The sequence below is a fragment of the Cygnus olor genome, chromosome 2, assembly GCF_009769625.2.
Source record: "Cygnus olor isolate bCygOlo1 chromosome 2, bCygOlo1.pri.v2, whole genome shotgun sequence".
NCBI lineage: Eukaryota > Metazoa > Chordata > Aves > Anseriformes > Anatidae > Cygnus > Cygnus olor.
In genome coordinates this window covers 48,182,271-48,206,398 of record NC_049170.1, presented here as the reverse complement: position 1 = coordinate 48,206,398, position 24,128 = coordinate 48,182,271, and the positions used below count along the sequence as shown (strand labels likewise).

Sequence of the window (24,128 nt, the reverse complement as noted above, 5' to 3'; positions counted from 1 at the left end):
ATATTTCCCTTACTACTTTCCCTCACTATCTTAGAAACAAAAGGGCTAATACTTCAGCTTTCCACCTACCCATAGTTTTATGTTTAATTCATACCCTCGACTACATAATTCACATTCCTAGAATGACTTTCACAATATTAGAATAATACTAAAAGCACATAGGCCCTTTTTCAAGCAACTGATTGAGAAAAAAACACATGAAACTTTTTGAAAACTGACCTTTCCTTGCTGTGTGATTAGTTACTGACTGTTTTGTTGAGAAGTATTTGTAAAGACAATGAAAAAAACATTTCAAAATAGCAAAACTGCGAAAACTATTCCTACTGTCTTCCTTTTTCACAGTACTGTAAATACAACTATATCTTACTCTGTCTTCTCATTAAATAAAAGTTTTGTTATTCTGGGAACTTTACTTTGAAGACAATTTGGCTTTCCAATGTGGTATCTGCACTGCCAATTCTGAAAAATTACTCATCCAATTCCCACTGACATTCTACCCTAGACACCACAGACCTCATTCATTTCACCAAAACAGGTCCTATGAGGACAGCTGCACACATTTCTAAAGACTGAAGGAGAGTGATTCCTAAAACCAAAAGCCTTTCCACTTTGGAATTACTCTGCTGAGTCCTGACACTGTCTTGTTCTAGCCTTAACTAAAGACCTCCACTTCATCCTTTCTCTTAGATGTCTCAAGGACGTAATGGAATACAGTATTTTACAGCATAAGTTTAGTTCCAAATATACACCTATTAATACATGAAGCCTGGAGACTCTCTCCTATCTGCAGTAAACTTCAACAATGAATTAACATACCTGGTGCAATGACTGGTTTGCAGGCAGTAGCAGAAAGCTGGGGACACTTCACGAAGGCACACTCTGTATGAAAACTATAGTCTGAGAGCACACCTACAGCCTGACAATGTCCATGGTAGTCAACAGCCACACGGTCAGAATAGGCAGCACAGACACTACTGTAGGTTTCCCCATTATGTCCACATACAGGTTCTACCAATTTGCAAAATGGCTGAAACACACAGAAATGTTTTAAAGATCAGTTTGTTCATGCTACAAGCTACAAGTAAAAATAAGGAGCATTTTATAACATTAGGAAGAACAACGTTCATGGCAAAGTTCATTTGCTGATAATACTGTTAGTAAATCTGGAGTAAATTAACTGCCAGTTTATGTACAAGTAATAAATACAGAGAATAAATACTTAAAGAATAATCTAAGCTGGAATCTGAGAAATGTACAGTAAGACATGTTTTGGGGAAGACAAATTGTAGGTCTGTTCTAATGCTTAAATAATACAACTAATTTCATTTAACTTATTAAACTATTTATTCATCTCAATGTGTTCTTGGAATTTAGTGTGTGCGCATGCATTTCTTACACATTATTTGAGAAGCTACGTCTACATTTATTTCAAAAGAATATAATCTATTACTAGATACCTCTAGCAAAAGTATTTATTATTGAGACCTTTACAACTATAAAAATACATTTATTTATTGTATCCATTTTCTTTCCCAAAAGCATATCTAGTATGTCATTTCATTTGATTCAAATACACATAAAAATCATAGAAAAATGTAATTTTCTTCCTATCTTGCCTATGCAGATATATTTGTCCAACACATTCAACAAGTCAAATGCCAACAAACTTATGCTTCTGAACACAGACAGAAATAAATGAAACTGATGATTCTTCACAGACAAGGTATGAATATGCTTTTGTCCAATTCTTGTGAAATTACACAGTTCATTCCATAATTTCTTGCTAATATCTAAATATTTTATTAAACTAACGTTTCAAGCAAATCACCATACCTCTATCATCACTGTGCATGCTCTAAAGTAGCAAGACAATTACAGTTTCTATGTTACACACTGAAGTTAATAACAGAAATAATAGAAGACAAGTAAATGTGAGCACTACAAGCAGTTTCATGTCTTGCAGTCTACTTCCCCATTAATTAAAGGAAAATTGTAAGAGTAAAAACTTAAAGCTACCAGTGTTAAAGACTTTCTGAGCACAGATGCAACTAGACATGTAAGTGCTGTAGAAAAAAAACAGCTGTGCAATATCCTTCAGTTCTTACTGTTCAAGAGCAGTATCTCGTGAGGTATCTGATATGCTATGAGAAGAATTATATGTACGTAATGAGGTTGCTGAAAAAGGGCAAAAAAAAAAAAAGATGACAGACAGAAAGGCAGAAACCTGAAGTGGATAAAAAGTGCATTTATTACACAGAAAAACCCTCAACAAGGGTTCTGTATTTCTATGAACATTCATCAGTTGAGACCAAGAGAATGTCTCAAATTCATCTTCATCACTTGAGAACAATCTGGAAATGACCAGCCTATCAATGGTAAAGCCAGTGACTTCGAAAACAGTAGCTCCTAGTTTGTCTGTAGAGTGACAGAAACAGCCTGTCTACCAATACTGTAGGGAATGGTGGGATGGAAGAACTAACCTAATCCTAATACTTCTGAGGGATTAATATGAAGACCAATTCAATCCAGACTATCTAAAGAAAATACTACAGTCTGCTTAGTCTCAAAAAAGCTTTGGAGTATTGTGAACAATGAAATTGCTAAAGGAAGAACGAAAACAAAATGCTAAAGACTTGCTAGAGGAAGCCTGTTGCTGCCAAGACAGCAGTGACTCTGAGCCTCTAACTCCACTATTTAAGCAGATAAAAGGGGAATTGAACATGCAAGTCAAATTGTCCTGACATTTTCTGAATAAATTAGATTTACTGTAATGGAGAAATAAACAAGCATTAATTTTCATTTACAGAAAGTTCAAATTGGTGAAAATTGGTGTTACTAGCCAAGGAACTGCTTTAATTAAAGCTTGCATTGAGGTATGCTTGCAGTAGTAGTGAAAAATATAGGAAGACTTAATACAAATATCAGAGTATTTCCCCCAAGAAAGCAGAAGCAAAGGTTTTGTTTGGTTTTGAGACATTTGTTAACTAAAGGAAAGAAACAGTTGACAAAATCCTGAATATCATTTTGTGCAGAGTATTTTTTATTCTAGTTGAAATTACAGTTCTAAAGGACTACAATCTATGAACATTTTTGATAAACTATAAAAACAGAATATTGCAAAGTGGAACACTGAAGAACAAAGAAGATTTAATATTGCTAGAACCACTTCCTACCTGGCACGGTCCTCGATATGCTAAATTTTTTCCTTTTTGGTACAAAGTACACAAGTTACTGTATTCCACGTTGTCTGTGTCGCAAACAGGATCCCGTGTCTGGTCACAATTTAATTGCCTTGGCACACATTCATGCTGGCTACATTTGAACTTTCCAAAACTAGTCAAGCAAACTTGTTTCTTTGGTATGCACCTGCATAAAGTCATAATAATTTCATGTCATTGTAAAAAAAACACAACAACCAACCAACCAACCAACAAACCCTCTCAAAATAGTCAGAAAAAAAAACAACAGTGAAATATTTTCAAGTGCTTTATAGAGCACTGGTTCAGCAGAACTGAAGGAAATGCATGTGACAAAACATTCTGATTAGACAATTTAGACAATTACAAGTTCATTACAAACCTAGAACTTGTTCACACCACATTTAGTCAATGTATGTGCACACAGCTATAGGTTCCATAAAAATTAATCTTTTACCAAGTATTTTACTGAGTATGGATTTCTCAGAAAGTCTTGAATAAACTTCTTACCTACTCCCAAGCTTCGCTTTTAAAATGTGTATTTAAGGAAAACTAGATAAAACACCAAAACCTGCAATGAATTGCAAGTGAAAATGATTACATTATAGAGGTATAGCCCAACCCCCTCTTGAGAGAGTAATGAAAACAAGACTTAAAAGATTATGAGGATTCAATTACAAATATCTAATTGTATTTTAGCTTTGTAGGTTCAGTACATTATATCACATCTGATCTTGGGGATGACTTAAAAGAAACAGAAAAATCCACTACTAATATAGTTTCCTTTTTGGCCTGTCACCCCTCTCAAGCATTCATAGAAGTGAAGATCAAAAACCACCAGAAGTACTTTCCCCTTTATATCAAATGCGTACTTCCCACGGTCTTATCTCCAAAATGTTTGCCGTATGTCCTGCAAGACATCCCTCTACTAAAGAGATGACAGCCAACAGAATTTGAAAAATAGACTGATGAAAGGTCAAATGACTTTCTAACAATCTCCTTTTTCCTACAAATTACAATAATCATGTAAAATATGTCCTTAATCTGAGTGTTGCTGTTTTATGCATTACACATTTTCATTTTATGTGAGGAAAGACTCAGAAATTCTGAGATTTAAATGCTTTAAAAATAGAAGTGGAATGTAAGATTTTAAACATATTCTAAGCACTTCAATTTTAAAATGAGCTTTTACACATTTAGTTTATGCTACAATATCAAACTGACCCAGAATACATGTACGGTCTTTAATGAAACAACAAGTTGAAGTTCTAAGCATAACAATTATTCCGTAAATCTGGAAAACCTTTCAATACTTTCAAAATTAAAAATAGAGAAGTCAAAGAATGTATACCAACAACGCAGCTTTAAAATTGATAGTTTTCAATGCCTCAGCTACAATTACAGCTGCAGAACTATTTTGTTTTCTCTGCAGTTTTCTGTATGAAGGCATTTAAATGGGCAGGAAAAAAAATAAAAAAATACTGTAATTAGTTTTCATGAAAGCACAGTATTACACAACTTCTTATGGTGGCTTTCTTTCCAAACAGAACATGTACAAATTCAAAGAGACTGAAGGATTACACAACACTAAGAAAACTGAAAACAGAGACCAATATTAAAAGCCGCAGACATTGATTTCTGTAAGAAAGGTCTGACTTTCTTGTGTCAGTAGTATAAACCAAAGTTTTGTTTTAATGTTTCACTGTACAGACATGGCTTTAACAAGATATCAATATAATTACGTAAGAGAAACTTAAGTCTTCCAGAGTGCTAAAAATTTTCCCATTTCAGAAATAAAAAGCACAGATTACTGACGGAATAAGCAAGACTGAATCTAAATATTCAATTCAAGTGATTTTGGTTTTTTGGTAAATACTGGAAGAAAAATATGAAACAAAGTAGTAAAATGTCCAATTATTTATTGCTTTTTCAACAAAATTTGATTCTCCCATTTTTGAAATTATACATCAGTTCTGTTTTCTTGCTAGAACTGAGATCTGCATAATGAACTTAAATGATATAGTGCTACATAAACAGAATCAAAAATTGGCAGTTATTACAGTCCATTACTATGATAAATAAAAAGTAGCTACTTCAAACAGATGTTCTTATTGGAGTATTCAAAAGTACAATGGACTATACAATACATTCACCAAGGAAAAAGGTATATTTGCTTTATGAGTAGATGTCAAAGAAAAGCTTAAAAACATTCTGCTTTTACCTTTGATTTTTATTACAAGGATTAGGGTTACAAGGATCCTTGGAAATACATGATCCAAATTCAAATTGATTGTCTTGGAGACCAACGCATCGAGCTATACATGCACTTGGATATGTGCGCCCATTTTGACCACATACTGGTACAAACTGATCTACACAGTTACACGGTAAACCTGCAAAAGTAACACATAAAACAGGAATTTGGTGCACGCGTATTTTCTCTGACAGAAGATAAAAGGTCACTAAGCCATTTTAGTCATCCAGCAAATGTGAAGATATACCATATCTTGAACCTGATACCTCCCTCCTGTAAACAAGCAATACTGTAGCACGTATACATTTATAGGTAGTAGGAAAGGAAGTCTGTGCCCTGCCTCCTTGCTGATTCTACTCAGCTTTCTGTTTTTTTTTTTTTTCCCCCAAACTCCTTGTCTCTCATTCCCAGTGGCATTACCTTTTCTGTACTTATTTCCATGGATTACCTGAGGTTTAATTTTCCAGTACTGATTTTTTTCAAAGTCATGCATTTTTTCTTAAGTGCAGGATGAACATTAGAAAAGAACATCTTCACAACAAATTATTTCCATGAATACTGTAGAAAGAATTTAGAAGCTAAACTTCACTCTAAGAATAATAACCTTACAGTTTCTGTAGTTTGGAAAGTTACCTGTAAACTTCCGACGTTCATCTTCTGAACTATGCTCAGTTAGGCACTGACGAGTAGAACATATCAGGTTTCCAGCAAAACATGAACAGACATTACAATCTATATTAAAGGATGTTCCATGACCTTAAAATAAATAAGTAAACATGTACAATTACTACAAATATACCAGAAGACTACATAGTCTTCTGTATAATACATACTCAGATGTATTATACAAATACTACCATTTTCATTATTGTTCCCTTAATTTCCCTTATTCAGTTTCTTTTACAACTGCAAATTCTATCTTTTGTGTGTACTTCTATCCTTGGTGTGTACTTTCTGTCAAGAAGTAGAAAGTGTTAATGCTTCATTATTTTTGTCATTCATTATGTCTTTGTTGTTTTGCAAACGTCCATTACAGCCTTAATTTCAGTCTCAGCAAACAGTTTAAGTTTTAGTTTAGTTCAAGTTTAAGCTTTGTCCAAATCATGGAACAAGAAAGGTTCTAGCAAAGCCAAACAGAAACCCAGCAGAAGCATTCGGTACAAGAATACAAAAATACAGAGGTGTATGCTGACCCACTGGCTTTCAGAAAGGAGCCTTTAACAATGCAACTAACACCATCACAGCTGCTTTTCAAGGATAGAGCACTCTGCCTGATTTCTGCATCTTTAAAAAAAATAAGTGCATCTTTTAAGTCACTAACTTTCTAACATCTGAATCTGAGAATCAAACACTAAATGTAGGGATTTTTTCTTCAGTTTAGAAATTCCAGTTTGGTTTTGTGAACTGTTCATATGACTGCCCTTCACTGTGTCGTGTGTCTTATACAAAATCAACTCATATTAATGACTGCCAGTTTATCCATAACTAGGTCAGTTATTAAAGACTACTAGCAAACACACGGCTCTTCAGGAAAGCACAAAAGTAACTGTGCCCTACAAAATAAGACATTTTGCTCTAATCTCTACACTGAAGGTACAGTTGAAGGATTATATATGGCAATCTGTATATATGTATCTGGTGGATGATATGCGGTTAATTATGAAATCACTTGCTGTGACCTCTTTGTGAAGCTGGGAAACTCCAAACATTTGTTTCAATAAATAATCTTTTCAGAAGTTCCAAAGAAGCAATTCAGTTGACTTACTAGCAAAATTTACCTGCTACTTTGGTTTAGTAGGGTGATGGTTGGACCAGATGATCTTGAAGGTCTTTTCCAACCTTAATGTTTCTATGATTCTATGATTAGAATTTTTGTAAAATACTAAAGAGGCACAAGTAAAATCCTCAGCATTGAGCAATGTGGAAGAGGTACTCCCAGACAAATGGCAGCTGACCAAATGAGGATGGAAGAGGAAAGCCTCTGTAGCACAAAAAGCTGTTTAAACCACAGAACTACCCAAGAAATAAGGAATTTGTCAGCAGTTTGCAAAAAAAGTTTCCAAGATATTTTTCAGTTGATTTACACACAAAATATCACTGATTTTGCAACTGATGAGTGACTTACACTGTGCTTAAATCTCAGAAATACAGCACATTTAGAACAAATACTGTTGTTTCACTGTTCTTGCTTCATCCCTGATGCCTACTGGCTCCCCTCAAACCTTTGTCTTCCTCAGTCCCCAGAGCTCTCAAAAGTTAACTTCTGCTCTCAAAAAAGAAGCTAGGTATTATCAAATACCATAAAACACAGGGCATGTGAGGCAAGTCAGTGACCTTTTTGTTGAAAAATGGCATACTAAGAACAAGCTTTGCACAGGACTTTCATTGGTTTAGACAGTTGTTGTTAGGTATTGATTTAAATAATGCAACCCTCCAGCATATAAAAGAATTAAGCCAGTATTATAGGGATGCAGACATTAACTTTTGTATTTTCTGATAAACTCTGCATTCAGATTCTCTGGATCATCATATGCACCCCAGATTTCACTGCTTAAAGAACAAGACCTGTATAGATATAATAATTGTTCTGAAACTTACTTTTTCTTTGTCCTCCAACAATGCATGATTTTTGGAGGTCAACACAATGCATTTCCATGCAGTTTTCTAGCAATCCACTGTGTCCACAGGTGCAAATCTTGTAACAACCAGCATCACCAGCTGATGATGGAACCTGAATAAGTGTACCTTGGCGGACAATAAAATCCGAGGCTTCTCCGAGTTTGCAGCCTACGTACAAAGAGAAATTTAAGTTCATATTTAGTAAATATTTCGTCAACTGCCACTTGAAAAAAGGAGAGGCAGATATAAATTATATGCCATGTCACTTGCTTCTCAAACCCTGAGCCTGGGCATTCCGAATCCAGTGAAGTAAGAGGTTGTAGTAACAGTGAAGAGCTGGTAATAGAAAGTTTGGGTGTTAATTTACTTAGTTACTGAACTGGTTACTTGTGAACTACCAGACAGAGTTTGAGAAGTTGTTCTGGCCTATGAAGAGGGATTTGGAACAACTGCACCTAAGAAACTGTATCTTGAACTTTTAATACAATACCAGAATTGCTGCCAATGCAAACACATATCCTTGATCTCCCTGCGTTTCATCAGACTCTCAGAGCTCTCAGAATGTCCTCCCAAGACTGATATCCTAATTTTCATTAATTTCAAGGCAGGCAATTCAGGGAGATTGTGTCCATTCATTTCACCAATAAGGAAAATTATGCAGATATGGCTAATAAGATGTGGAAATACAGGGCAATACACGCCACTGTGCCCTGAGATGCAGCAAGCTGCACTGTGTTTTCAGTACTTCATGCTTGTAATTTTAAATAGCAGGCAGGATACTTAGAGACCATGTCTGGACATTTATTTCTTCTGAAGTAAAATAAGTAATATATCTTCCAATGAGACATTATGTTTCAGTCAACAATAAAAATAAGAACATATGAATAAATGAAAGGAGCTACAAGGCAGGCTACAGGTTTTGAAAAGACAAGATAATGTTGATAATAGTTTTTTGGGAATATCGGCAATTTATTCTACAGCTTTCATCAAAATTTCAGTAACATTTTTATTACCAAAATTCAGGCAAACAGAAATTCAAATCCCTTACCTGGTACACACAGATATGGAAGACACAATTCTCCAGACTGACATCCTTTCCTATTTACTTCACATAACTGATTAGCTGCACATGGATTTGGATTACATGGATGTGTAACATCTTCTACAACGTTTCCTAAGGAACTTGGGCCTGAAAACAGAATATATAATATATATGATTTAAATGATGTTTATTTCTCCTCAGGAAAGCAAGGCATTTCTTATGTTCAGTAAAATCCTATTTTTGAAAACTCTGTGAAATCTTTTTTATTTTTAATTATACTTTTAAAAACTTGACATGACAAGTTAGTTTGTAGACTTACTTTAAAAGCTTAGTACTCAATCCTGGAAACACTGATCCAAAGTGTTTCTTCGTAAGAAAAAATTATTTCCCTATCTTGTTTTCCCAAGAATTTTTTATACATGACAAAAATACAAACTGACAATGACCAGTAATCTAATCAAGAAAAGTGTTACAGTCAATAATCAAGAAATTGTAGGTCTGAAGTAGACTTGATGTTTAACCAACTTTGGTATCATTGACAGAATTTGGTTCTGTTTTCCCTTGAGTAACTCAGTAGCAATATTGTCCTGTTACAAGATTAAAGAAAGGAAAGACAACATGGAAATGAAGCAGCTAAATGGAAAGAACCACCCAAAGCTTTAATACGTTGTCTCTCTGGGAACAATATGCACATGTTGAGACACATTTTCAGTTGAAGCTTTAAACAAAATTTTATTATTTTCAAAGTTTGTGGGATTCTAAGACGGAAATAACAAAATTTAATTTGGAAGGTCTAAAACTGATAGATCCTGTAACAATAAAAAAGTTTAAGTCCTACAGATATAAGTATGTAATATGAATCAGTAAAAGGGAAGAGCAGATTTGGAAAAGAATGTAAAAAAGATGCATTTAATAAAATCTAGAACTAAGATAAAATTTTACTAATACATTTGTATTCCACATTGAGGGCTAACATGCCTACTAAGCTCATGTTCTATTACCCCAGTAGCTAATGTATTTTTTGGTTATTCTAATTGCACAGTTAAAGAACATTAACACAGTTTATATATCAGAAAAAAAGGCATAATTTTGTACATCAACAATTTATGTTCAAAATTATGCTATTGTTTAAGTGATATTTATTTGATATCAGCCCTCCCAAGCATTGTCCACCTTTTCTTCTGTAAATAAATTGTGCTGGTGGTTTTATTATTGCTCAGTACCTTTTTGTCGGGTGAGATCATAGAATGGCTTGGATTGGACAGGACCTTAAATATCATCCAGTTCCAACTCCCTCGCCATAGGCAGAGATGCCACCCACTAGATCAGGTTGCCCTGGGCCCCATCCAACCTGGTCTTGAACACCTCCAGGGGTGGAGCATCCACAGCTTCTCTGGGCAGCCTGTGCCAGTGCCTCACCACCCTCTGAGTGAAGAATTTCCTCTTAGCATCTAACCTAAATCTCCCCTCTTTTAGTTTAAGCTTTGTTTTGCGCCAGCTGTGGACAGAGCAGTCCCTGACTTCCTCCCATGCAGCCCTTGCAGCCTCCACTGCTACTAAAAACCTCGCCGCATATATCCAGTACAAGAAGGAATAAATGTAATGAGCTATAGCAATTTGAACAACACAATTTTCTCTAATATACTAAATAAACAATGTTTCACATTTAATACAGTTTCATTTGAAATATAACAAAAATTATTAAAACTAACAATAAGTGTTCAACGTATCTTGGTTTCTAGTTTTGTTGCCTACGTATGTTGATACTTACTCAGGTATGTATCCAAAGGGATACAGTTCTCCAAGTCATCTGTTGGAGATAAGAGCTCACAAATACTTTCAGCTGAGTGGCCTTCAGGGAATTTATTATGATCTCCACATTTCTTCAGTATTTCCACGCAATCTGATCTTCAGATAAATAAACAAACAGAACTTCATGAACATCACTTGAAAAAAAAAAAGGTCTTATATTAATATTCTTCCCTTTCTCAAATCCATATCTTTCCTCTACTGCCTCAAAAGAGATGGATATATATATATATATGCACGTATATGTATATATATAAAAATCACACACATATCCCTGCATATAAAGAGTAGCAGAGGTAGGAACAAAATTGCAGTACAAAGACAGGAACTATTTATTACACTAAACTTTACTTACTTTGGGTTTGGTGATTTTTGTTTCTATGGCTTCTTATGCATGTATCTTTCAAGCATTTCCCTGATTTAACATTTAATACAGATTAAACGCGTATCTCTCTACCCGTACCTATTAACTGGTCTCTTTTCTACCCAATCATCTATTTCAAAATTTATTTTTTCTTTAAAGCAAACTTTGTGATTTTCAGAGCCTTCTGTCAGTTAAAATCACCAATGGGTCCAAAAGCCAAAAAAGAAGAGAGAGTTTTATAGACAACACAGAGTCAAAAAAAATAAAAATAAACTTCACAATGGAAGCGCATACATCCATGTCATTAGCAGGCAAGCATCTTCCCTTTACAGTGATGGAAATTCAAGCAACAGCAACTATGCAAGCTCACGTTCTTCCCACGTTTGCTGTGCCATGTCTTCCTAATATAAGTCATACACAGTCCTACAGCAGCTTTTCAGTTCTCATTAAAATCCTTAGCAGAACCTCTCATCTGCTTTCTTCCATGGTACTTACTTGCATATAATACTTCCTCTAGATTTGCTGTGGCAAGGTTTAATCTGAAGTGAGCAGGCAATTGCCTTCCACATTTCTGGTTGGCATTTTTTAATATCAAGAACAGGAATATTTATAAATGGCATCTTAATACTCCCTTTTTCCCAAAGCTTCATGTCATTCATGGCTCCCTGGTCTGACTGTGTATTGCAGCTCCTAAAAAGTTCTGTTGGTCTTAAAACAAGAAGTTAAAATATAGCATGTATATAAGAGGAAGAAAAAAACAAACACCACATATTTTAGCTTTCACCATATGAATTCTACAACCTTGATATGGCTTCCCTTTTGTGTCAAAAAAGACATGAATCCCTTCCACAGTTAAGCATGACCAAAATCAGTTTCAATTTTATCTTTAAGGAAAGTAAGCTCTTTAAGGCTCAAGGCTGAAATACCATTTTCAACTCTCTCTTAGATCAAATATCATTTAAGCTTTTCATACCTGAAAGAAGTTGACTTAAAAGCAAGTATTTTGAACATTCTGAAAATCTGTATGAATGTTTCTTGGTGAATCACTAATGCAAGTTGATTTATCATTTATTTTTGCCCAGGCTGCATCTATCACATATATACTTTACTACTGAGAATACAGTGGCATGTCTGTTAGGTATTTCAAAGAAATCCAGAGATCCCTAAAAGCTAACTGATAAAATATTAAATGTACTTTTGAAACTCAAACACTATTTAGCTCGTAACCTTGCAATTACAAATTCAGACAACACTTTTAAATTACGCATTTTCCCCCACAGAGTATAAGGAAACAAAAGGAAGACATATGAACCCTCTTAGGAAAATGTTAGCAAGTAACAAGTAAATTCAACAAGCATTTTTACCTTATTTATAATATATAATATTGCAGCAATTATGACCTATTAATATGTTAAGACAGAGGAATATACTAGTAATATGAGACATTTTACAATTTCATGAGTTAGCTTTTATTCTAATAAGTTCTGTAATGTTGGTTAACTATAATTCCAAAAGTTTATTCTAAAGAAAAATGATTTTTTAAATTATCTGAAAAAATATCAGAAAGACAGCTATATACAATCTCAAAACAAGACTGAATTTTTTTTTTTAATCAAAGCACAGAAATTCCTTTTATAAAATATTCAGTCTCTCTCTCTTACCTGTTATTAAAATTGGTGCAGTAAGTAAGATTTCTACATCCCAGCTGGCAAGGTTCACGTACATCTGCTAAACAGGTCAGCATGGAAACTTCAACTGCATTATACTCGCAAAAGCGATCAAATTCTTGCCAACTCTGTGAATTGCCCCAACTTGTGCTATAAAGTTTTGTGCAGAGCTCTCTGAAAAAAATATATAAGAAAAAAGATCAAATGAAAAAAGCAGTTGTTGTTCAGCTATAGCAGAGACTATAGTCTCTGTCAGATCCCAACAGTCTACACTCACTGTAGAAACATGTTAGCGCCCACACAGTCTGCAGGAGTATACAAATGTTGTGCTCAAAGTAAGGAACTACTCTCCACTGTTTTCTAAATTTTCCAGTTTTGCTTAAGAATGCTAGCAAATCTTTAAACTAGTAAGACTGAAAGACTTCTGAATATAAAACTGTAATACCCAACATAAATATGCTGCTGGAGTTTTCAGAAAACCTGAACTAATGCCATATAATAAATCACGTTGACACAACAATGAACGGCTAATCCCATCCTTCAACTTCAGATTACACCTACTCCTGCTACAGAAAAGACTGACAAACAAAACACTTCTTCCTTTGCCCTGATATTTGAAAAAGGCGTACTGTTTGTTTGAGATGTTTTCTGGTGTCAACAATACCCAGGTCCACTTTGTTCACAGCAATATCCCACAAACTACAATTGTCCCCAACCCAACTGAAGTTGTGGAACCTCATTGTATTATTAAAATTAATTGTATATTGAAAACGTGAGGGAAGGAACAATTAAAAAAAGATGATCAATATAAGCAAAAGATACTGTATCAACTGTCTGATGCTACAGTGTTCTATGTAATATAATTCTAGAGCTCTAAAATGAAGCTGACTGTAAGATCCTGTTGCAGTCAGGTCTGCTGCTTTGTTAATGAAAACTTCAATATAAACAGTAGTAACTGCTCAAAAAAATCAATGTTAAATTGATGAATTTAAAATGTGATAATCATCTTTTTAAAGCAGACAGATGACCACTAAACTAAAAAGGCCCCAATAACACTTATTTTTACTGTTTTGTTTTTTTTTATGTAGGAATAGTTACCTTCATTATTTAATTAACGGATACCCTCAGTTATTTTTTATTGATAAAAATCTAAACAGTATATAGTACAGAATACTGCTAGGGTTATAACATGCTGCAAACAGAAGACAGTTTGTACTGTTCATTGTACCCTTGGCTCTCATTAGCATCTGGTTAAGGCTTCTTCAGCTTGTTGCAATATTGGATATTACCAGGAGTAAGATAAGGTACAGGTTTTATTAAACTTAGTGTGTCTGCTAAATTAAACCAGTTCTAAAAACGAGAAAAGTGCGATTCCTCTGATAGAACAGTATTTTTTTTTAGATAAGTAGTAAGTATTGGACATAATGTTACACCCATTGGATTACCTAAACCTGCTTCCTTTCTAAGAATTCACATAACTCATTTCACACATACTCACACAGTAGGATCTGGGTAAAGGACTGACATGAAACAACTTCAGAAGCATTTTCACAATTGGAAAGACAGGTAGAGAGATACTGACCTACATGTGGAAGAGTTTGCTTTAGAACAGCAATGGAGCTTAGCTCCATCAAGACCTGTTGAAGGTGGAGGGTGCACAGTGACTCCTGGGTGAACAGATCTTGAACTCTCAAGAAAACATTGCCAAAGTGGATCCTGAGGAAGAGGCATTGTTTTGCAGCCTTCTATAAGTCCATCAACAATTTCAAGCTCTGTTTTCATTGACATTAGAATTCTTTTACAAGCAGTCTGACAAGCATAGTCTTCTGCTCTATCACAGCAATACAAACCTGTTGAAGAATTAAAAACTGTTATTTCTCGAGCATATAACAACCACCAGGATACGCTACATAATAGCCTTCAAAGAAAAATGTTATAGGAGTTTTTTTCCTTTCTTTTTAAATAATTAAGTTTTTGGTGAAATAAGAAAAATGGTCAGCAGAGGTCTTAGCCCAGATTTTAAGAGAGCAAACTTCAAACCACTCAGAAAGTTAGGTAGCAGGGTCCCCTGGGAACCTGCTTCTGAGGGCTTAGGGGAGAGAGCATGAGAGCTGGTCACTTTCTAAGAACCACCTTCTAAAAACGCAGGAGCAGGCAATTTCAGTGCATTGCAAGTGAAGCAAGTGGGGCATTTGACAAGCTGAACAGGGAACTCATAGAACTTGAGCAGAAAAAGAATATGATCTTTCTAAGCAAGGTCAGGCCACACAGGAAGGTTACAAAGCTGCAGTTCACACTTGCAGGAAGAAAACACAAACAACCAAAGCTCAACTAGAGTTAAAATTGGCCAGTGGTATTTCAGATAACAAAAAAGGCTGTTTAAGTATGCAAGAGGTTGTCTATGGAAAACATTGGACCATTACTCGATGAAGATACTCACTTGACAAATAGGGATGATGAAAAAGCAGGGACATTTAATGCCTTCTTTGCTTCAGTCTAATATTAATGATAGGCCCTTGGGTTGACCAGTCCTCTGAGTTGGAAGACTGTAACTGAGGGAGTATAAACTTTCCATTTGTGGACACCAAAATTGTAAGGAACCAGTTGTACCAGCTGAATATTTTTAAGTCCACTGGGCCTAATGGGATTCATCCTGTAGTACTGAGGAAGTTAGTGGATGTTATAGCTGGACCCCTCTCAACAATTTACCAAAGGTCTTGGGATTCTGAGGAAGTCCTCACTGACTGGAAAATAGCCAACCTTATCCCAGTTTACAAGAAGGGCTTGAGAAAAGATCTTGGAAATTATAGACCTGTTAGTTTAACTTCAGTACCTGGAAAAGTTATGGAGAAGATTATCCTGGGTGTCACTGAAAAGTACTTAAAGAATAGATAATGGAATCAGCAGGCCCAGTCAACATGAACAGAAAGTTCTGCCTCACTAATTTGTTATTCTTCAATGATAAGATCATCCACACAGTAGACAAAGGTAAGATGGTAGATAATAATTTTAGTAGGGCTTTTGATATTGTCCCTCACCGTATCCTTCTGGAAGAATTGTCCAATTGTGAGATCAACAGGCTCATGCTACACTGGGTGATGAACTGGCTGAATGGTAGAGCTCAGATTGAATGGGGCTATATCTGGTTGGCAGCCAGTCACTAGTGGTGTTCCCCAAGGGTCAGTCTTGGGGCCAGTTCTGTTCAGTGCTTTCTATCAATCATATAGATGCAGGAGTTGAATCTTTGCTGGTGATGCTAAACTGGGAGGTGCTGTTGAAACTCTTGAGGGAGGAGAGGCTTTGCAAAGGCACCTAGATAGATTGGAGCAATGTCATGAAATTTATAAGAACAAATGTCAGATTCCACTGCTGGGACAGAGTAATGCCAGACACGGGTACAGACTGGGAGATGAGTGGCTGGATAGCAGCCACGTACAAATGGATCATGGAGTGCTGGTTGACAGTAAGCTCGAAATGAGTCAGCAGTGTGTTCTGGCAGCCAAGAGGGCAAACTGCATTTTGGGGTGCATTAAACACAGCACAGCCAGCTGGTCAAAACAGGTGATCTGTATTTAGCATTGGTGTGGCTTCACCCTGTATACTGTGTGCAGTTCTGAGCTCCACAATATAAAAGGATATCAAGATATTTTAAAGTGGCCAGAGAAGGGCAAAAAGCTGGTAAAAGAGCTGGAAGGCACGTCCTATGAAGAGCGTCTGAGGACACTGGGTTTAAGCTTGGAGAAAAGTATGTTGGGGGTGACCTCATTGCTCTCTACACCTTCCTGAAGAGGGGAAATAGAAAGGGAGGTGCTTATCTCTTCTCCCTGGTATCGAGTGACAAAATCTGTGGTAATGGCTCAACTCTGCAGCTTGAGAGGTTCAGACTACACATCAGGAAAAACTTATTTACTGAGAGGGTAGTCAGACACTGACACTGGAACAGGCTTCCTACAGAAATGTTTGATGACCTGTGCCTGTCCGTGTTGAAGAGGCATTTAGAGAATACTCATAATGATAGTCTTCAATTTTGGGTCAGCCCCACAGTAGTCTAATGATCTTTGTAGGTGCCTTTGAACTGAAACTATTTTATATTCTATTCTATTTCAAATAACATCACTTCTTTGAAATGCAAACAGAATCAACTCTGAATGGAACTGACATGTAGAATTAAAAAAAAAACAAAAATGAAATAGAAAAATTAGTAATGTACCTACAAACAAAAGTTATTGCATACATTAATATATTTACGTTACATAGAAATGTATCAATACAGTTTATATAATAAACTTATACAATAACAATTTATATAAAAATTATACAGTCCTCAAACTTTTAAAGAAAATTTTCAGAAAAGAAAAAAATTTTATACTTACTATCTGTAGGATTTCTCATTGGATATGACTGGGTATAGTTGTTCACACAGTGTATTAGCTGAGGGCTAATAGTTGCACAATAATTTTCAACAGCTTTTATTTGTGAAGGACCAGGAGATGAGTCTGTCCGAAAAATTGCTTGACAATATTCCCGGCAGTTTGTATGATGACCTGCATAACTGCAACAGACTGACCCCACTGGGGAAACAAACAAACAAACAAAAATCTATGGTTTCCTACACAGAGGAATAAATTAGTGGGCATGTCTGTAACCCACACAATGATGCTCAAGATATTACTGGAGGAGAAAACAAACAAAAAAAAAAACAAAACACAAAAGACCAAATTCTCCTAAACTCCATTAAAATAATCTGCCTACAGAATGAGTGGAAATATCTGTAACTAGCCAAAGCATCTTCTTCTGGTTTAGCTGGAGAAAAAAGTCCCTAAATACATCTCGAATTCAAGTTCAAGTCACAAACAAGCCAGCTGAATTTTATCTTCAGATGTTTTGTTCTTATTTAAAGTAACTAGTTTTGTCTTATAATTGAATTAGTAGACAAATACCAATGGTAAGCAAATAAGTATGAAAGCAGTATCCCAAAATTTGTTTCAAGAAAAAAAAAAAAGAGATTAAATCATTGTGATTCATATATTTTTTCCCTGTTATTAAACACACTGTTCTTGAGAAATACTATTACTGAAATTAATTCTGAGACACTGAGTTCTTTATGTCCTGCTATTTCATTTTCTGTAGACAGACATCAGGCAACAGGACACTTGTATGGTGCAAGATTTCACCTATATCTAACTCAATTTTGTTACTTAACAGTCATCAAGTGAATAAAGCAGAAGGAGAAATGATCTTCTAAGCAATCTTCAAAATACGGCAGAAAAAACAAATACAGATACATAAATTAAAAATTTACAGCAATTATATAAACAGTCCAATCCTCTTATCACTTGAACAAAAATAATTATGCATGTGGCTAGCCGTTCTATGGAACTGAATCCATGTGATTTGTTATACGTACACCTCCAGAAGTTCTTACATTTTAAAGAAAAAAAGAAACTATTCATTACATACTTACTTTCATTTCTGTTAATACAACTAAAGAGAGCATTCTGAAATCAAAACAAAAATAGCATTACAAGCCTGAAAACTTCAAATAAACATTTAGGTGCCCAGTCATTTCTTATCATGAACTAACATTTATTTTTTGTTCATCTAATACAATTTAATTGGAACAAATAACACTATACAGAAACACTAAATGAAAGAAAAGATCAGGTGTCACCTAAGTTCTGTGTACACTCTTACTGAAATATATTCAAGTAATAGGAAGATTCTGCTAGATCACCATAGAAAAAACAGAACTGGATGTAACAAAATGTTTTTGTATGATAATTTTAAGGGATCTATGTGGAGAAAAAAGAACTCTGCACATGCACACATGCAAACAGAAAATTTCAAAAAACTAAACAGCAATTAATATCTAATGCATGCTATCAACACCCAAACTACACCCAAACGCAAACTATAGCACCCAAATGGTACAGTTGGGAGTTATACAAAATGTTAAAATACTGAAGGGGGAAGACATATACCCAATTGCTTGGTTTCAGAGGACTATAATTGACAGGACAGTAAACTGAAAAACTATATATCGAACTCCTGCCCAGAACAACCATCATCTTCCCCACATTAAAAACAGATCTCTTCTTGAGAAAACAGGTAGCACTTATACACTTTCTGGAACTCAGTGGAAAGATGAAGCCATGAGGCTGAAATTCTAAAATTTCAACTACCAGTTATGAAATATTTTAAAATTACATGATTGTGAAAAAGAGAAATTTGAAACACTCTCCACACTTGTTCGAACATGATTATCAAGTGATCAAACCCATTAACATAGTGACAAAACACAATCCACATCTTCATAAAGTTCCTGATCACCTTTGTTTCCCCTATCACCAATATTATATAAATTTGTATTTTACACAACATCTAGACAATAAAACAAACACTGTAATATTGATCCTTACACAGTATGGGATTAAAATCTGATGTTTTGCTGTACTAAACCAAGATGTGCTACAACCTTTAAAGAAAAGACCTCAAAATGCAGACCTAACATCAGCTTGGTAGCTCACCAGCTAGCAAAAACACCCAACCTCACTCAAGTCTGAAAACAAAATGGTTGTCTCAAGCTGAACAGCTTGTAGAACTTGATCTTAGCAAAGTAGCAGATATTTTGCTTCACTTTGAAACAAGTTAGACACTGCTACTTAAGTATAACAAAATATTCAAAGAGTTCATCAGATTAATATTGAAAAAAGTCTAGGTCTAAAATAAGAAAGGAAAAGTGAACAGTATTTTTATTATGAGAAACTGTCATGAAAATTCTTGAGAATTTTCATCTGTGCTAGTTACTTATATTTACTACATTGCTGAGAAGTGGGTTATCCCCAATAATCTTTGTGATATTTTTGTGAAAATTTGTATTGCTACTAACAGATGGAAATGTTAATTTTTTTTAAGTGAAGATGTATTAAGAATCATATTTTCTATTTTTCTTTTTGTCTTTGAGATAATTTAGAGTGCAGGACTTTTTTTTTTTTACTTTTTTTTTTTTCTTTCCCTCCCCCCCAATTCAAATTCTTTATTTGCATTGTTTTTGGAGATCATTTGGGTCAATCTGATTTGGCAGCATCTTTATTTTCTCCCCTGAAGTCTAATCTAGGTAGGATTACTAGGTAGGATTACAGAGCAAAGCAAAGTCAGTATCAAAGTAACTAAATCTCCCCATGGCTAACTCATTTTTATGAGTTAACCATAACCAGTAATTGCAACATCTGAAAGCTGAGGACTTCCTTTGAAGCAGCTTGCTCGTATTTGGTTACACTGAGCTGGGAACTCACGTAAACACAACATGTTTCCTTTCACGGAGGGTTAGAACTAGGTGATCTTTATGGTTCCTTCCAACTCAAACCATTTTATGACTGTGTGTACACAAAATCATCATCCTACATCTGTAAAGAACTGATGTGTACTATCGCCTACAGGGTCATGTCATTTTCATAGCACTGTACTTTCTTCTTTGGGACCTTTGGTGTATTAAAGAAGAAAAAAACGGTCAAGATAGGAACTGCTGCCACACCCAACATCAGTCTGATCCAAGACTGACTGTCCTCAGAAGCTTCTGAAATTAGATTCCGCACCCATCCTGTACCAAGCACTGGAACATGGTGAACAAAACAGCCTGGCAGAAAGCAACACTAACTGTGTATGAATTAATGCACAAAGACAGTAGAGGCTGCTGAAAAGGTATAACCATGACAGACAGACTTCAGCCTAAGTACTGAACATACAACCATTTAGCACTAACAATGTGTAGAATGACAATGTAAAGTTGCTATAAACTCAGGTAAGATTTGTCACATTATTAAAAGTAGAATATTATAAAATAAGTTATTAAAAAGCTGTTTGGAATAACCGGATCACTGACCCTTTTTTGCTCAGTTTATAACCACAGACAAAAATAGAGAAGAATGTTGAGAAGATTATGGAGTACCAGTATTTCTCTTATGAAAAAGGGCTCAAGTTGAGACAAAATAATCCTCTTCTACCTATTTTAAAAACCTTTCTGTTTTTCTAAGACAGACACAATCCCCATACCAGGTAATCAATCCTCCTTCTGTACTTGGAAACTGCCATTCCACAGACTGCTGAATCACTGTAATAATGCTAATACTGCAATTAAAAGGAGGTTGTCTTACTTCCCTTTTCCATTTTGTTTTCAACTCTTCTCTCCATGCTTATGGTTGTATAATTTGTGTATGCCTTCACACCAGCTCTGACTCTACTCTTCTTTTCATGACCTGATTTTTCCCAGTAACCCTGCAGCAAGCATTTTTCTCTTGTGCTAGCAATTTAAATAATCTTTTAGAAGGACCTGCAAGATGCCAGATCCAGAATAAGGTACGCAAAAGTGTATTTGTAAGACTAGAAGAACTTCAGCTGCACTGAATTGTTGAAGCAACTCACCATATTGTGAAACTGTAACCTGTAGCCACCACAGGTTACAGTGATAATTAAGATGCTGAATTTGCTCTTCATGTAGCTCTGGACAACTGTTCAGTTTCCCAGAAAATACAGGTACATGTGCGAGAAGCATAGCTATACAGACATGAGAAAATCTTAGAAAAATTAATGTAAGTCCTCTGTTTGTAAATAAAGCTAATAACAGCTTTAGACCATCATAGTCTGTCTTGAGTTACTAACTGTAACTTCATTATAGAATACAGGGTTAACCCCTATCTCTTTTATAAAACAGCAATCATATTTAAGATATCAGCAACTTTTCTGCCCATTCAAGCTTCCTTCTGAATTGCCTACCAAAATCTCTTGAAACAGTGAACTGTGAGAAAAGACAGACAGAGAAAAAACAAGAGCAAAAGATAAAACAAAGACATATGTAAAGTCAAACAAACAAACAAACAAAAAGAGCAGAAAAGGATATTTGCCTTAAAGGAAAAACTACGTCACCAAGATCTGTGAAAATGAGGATAAAAAGCCAATAGTATAATCTCCCTACCCCCAAAACTCCATTTTCAACTCATGAATAAAATATTAAGTGAACAAAGATGGTAATATTGAAATTTAAAGAACAAATGCAGAATTATTTATTCTACTTGTAAAATGATCTCATCTGAGAAGTCTTAAAGATACTTCAGTTGGTTGTTCAAAAAAAAACAAACACCACACAACTGCTGAAATTGGCCATCAAAACAAATGAGACTACAAACAGAAGGAATGGAAAGTAACAGGCAGACTCAGCCAACACCTCAGCCACCAACAAGTCTATGCCTTGAGAAAACAGATGCATTATGGAAATTGAAAAAGGCAATTTAAGTTTATCTAGCAGAGAACACTTTCCAGTCTTCCTCACCATAGCCAGTACTGCAGGACCTAACTGGTTTCGCTCTTTTTGGAGCTCATCAGCTGCAGGTAACGGCTCAAAAACCAAAACACACAAATACAAACAGAGCTAAAAAGAAAGAAGTCTTTTGCATCATAAGGCATGCTTTCATATCACATGTCCATTTTTTCCAAATGGCTGCCTCTTGAATGAAAAATAACAGTGAAGCTGTTCTTTTGTACAAGACAATATAGAGAATTCCCCCGACAGCGCCCCCCCCCTCAACAATTATTGTTTTTCTTCCTGAAAATCATAATGGTATCTGTATTCTATTAACTCTGGTGGACATATACATTTAGTACTGTTGTTTTGGGAAAACTAACCACATTAAGTATCTGAATACAGATCGTATTCAAATAAGGACATCTTAATTTAGAAATATTACTTTCAGTTAAAAATATAGCAGGAAACTCATTGCTACTCTCACAGAGCAAAGCACTTTAAATTCTGTTAATCTTTTCTCAACTTCATTTAAACTTAGAATTTATCAGTACAAGTTAAAAGTCAGAAGCTAACATACTAAGGTTTAGTGGACGCAGCTGAAGTTTCAGATGATGGTGGACATCTGTTTAGATTTTTTTTAAAACCTGCAAAAATTAACAATTAAGGCTAAGATTTTCCTCAATTACGTTAAACAGTAAAAAAATGAAAACACTAGCACAGTAAGTTAGAACTTAATCACTGGAACTTCATTTTTGGCAAGATCATTGTTTTTTTTTATCAACTTTCTTTGAACTGTACGGAACGGAAACAAAACGCAATAGAAGATCACAATATTATTAGCTATAATGTGTGGTATACAGAGTCAAAGTCTGCCCAGAATTCCTAAGCAGTACTTCCAGAAGCCACAAACAAGCTGTGTGCTTTAGGGGTTCATTAAAACCATTTTGGAACCTTTCACTGAACTATGTTCTAAACAGAACCTTGAGTTATAATCTATTGTCTGTGAATAATCCCTACGATTATATAAGGGTTAAAAACTTCTCGCAGCATATTTTCAGAAGGGCTAATCAGTAGCCAAAATTCACTAAAACCTCAGCATAAAGCAGGATCATATGATCCTGGAGGATTAAACCTGCCAGTAGTGTAGCACAATTAATACATTTCTGAATACTTACTGCAGCAACTGAAGCTGCAGGCTTTGCATTTGAAGTTTCTGTATTTAAAAATTGTTGGAAAACCACAAGCCAAATTAAACTAAACACTGCTCAAACCTGTGAGAGCAAAAATACCTTTTTACAGTCCAGGGACATCAAAAGTGTTCACCACTGTGTCCAAAAAAAAAAAAAAAAAAAAAGGCTTGAAGAACAGAAGTGAAATAACATAGAACATTTGAATAATGCCTTATTTAAGACAAAAAAAGAAAAGTAAGAACTGAAGTCCTTAATGTGCAGAGAGGAGAACTCAGGGGAACTCAGTAAACTCAGTATGCAGTGTAAAGACTCAAGAGTTGCAATCTAATAAAAATTTTAGCTCTCCTGTTTCCATGCACAACAGAAATAAATGTGATTTTAAACTCAGTAATAAACTTATCACAGTTTATTTCAAGCATTATGAATTATTTTCAGTTACTCCTCCAAGTGCATACTCTGTTTGTTATATTCAAAAAAGAACCTTAACTTCACACAAAACTTTTAAAAGTGAAAAATCAGAAAATCCTACATACAATCCGTACAGCTTCCACTTCTTTCTTCTTCTTTGACTATTACCTACCTTCTTTTTAGAGCAAGAGAGTAGAAAGCTGGAAGAAGTAGTGAAAGATAAAGGTGATGAGATGCACAGAACTAGAGAGAAAAGGAACATGACAAAAATGAGTATCTG

General features: G+C 35.1%; 1 protein-coding gene across 3 annotated transcripts in view; it reads right to left on the bottom strand.

Annotated features, from left to right (window-relative positions):
* The window catches only part of RECK (reversion inducing cysteine rich protein with kazal motifs), a 61,124-nt gene that overhangs the window by 8,692 nt on the left and 28,304 nt on the right, over positions 1 to 24,128 (bottom strand). For all 3 annotated transcript variants that reach the window (XM_040549833.1, XM_040549831.1, XM_040549834.1), the window contains 12 exons: positions 18,417 to 18,450; positions 17,326 to 17,523; positions 14,535 to 14,802; positions 12,947 to 13,126; positions 11,781 to 11,993; positions 10,884 to 11,020; positions 9,119 to 9,259; positions 8,050 to 8,238; positions 6,085 to 6,207; positions 5,419 to 5,590; positions 3,174 to 3,366; positions 817 to 1,027 (listed from right to left, as the gene is read on the bottom strand). In XM_040549833.1, the coding sequence (XP_040405767.1) occupies positions 817 to 1,027; positions 3,174 to 3,366; positions 5,419 to 5,590; positions 6,085 to 6,207; positions 8,050 to 8,238; positions 9,119 to 9,259; positions 10,884 to 11,020; positions 11,781 to 11,993; positions 12,947 to 13,126; positions 14,535 to 14,802; positions 17,326 to 17,523; positions 18,417 to 18,450 (2,059 nt within the window). The remainder of the gene's footprint in view (positions 1 to 816; positions 1,028 to 3,173; positions 3,367 to 5,418; positions 5,591 to 6,084; positions 6,208 to 8,049; positions 8,239 to 9,118; positions 9,260 to 10,883; positions 11,021 to 11,780; positions 11,994 to 12,946; positions 13,127 to 14,534; positions 14,803 to 17,325; positions 17,524 to 18,416; positions 18,451 to 24,128) is intronic.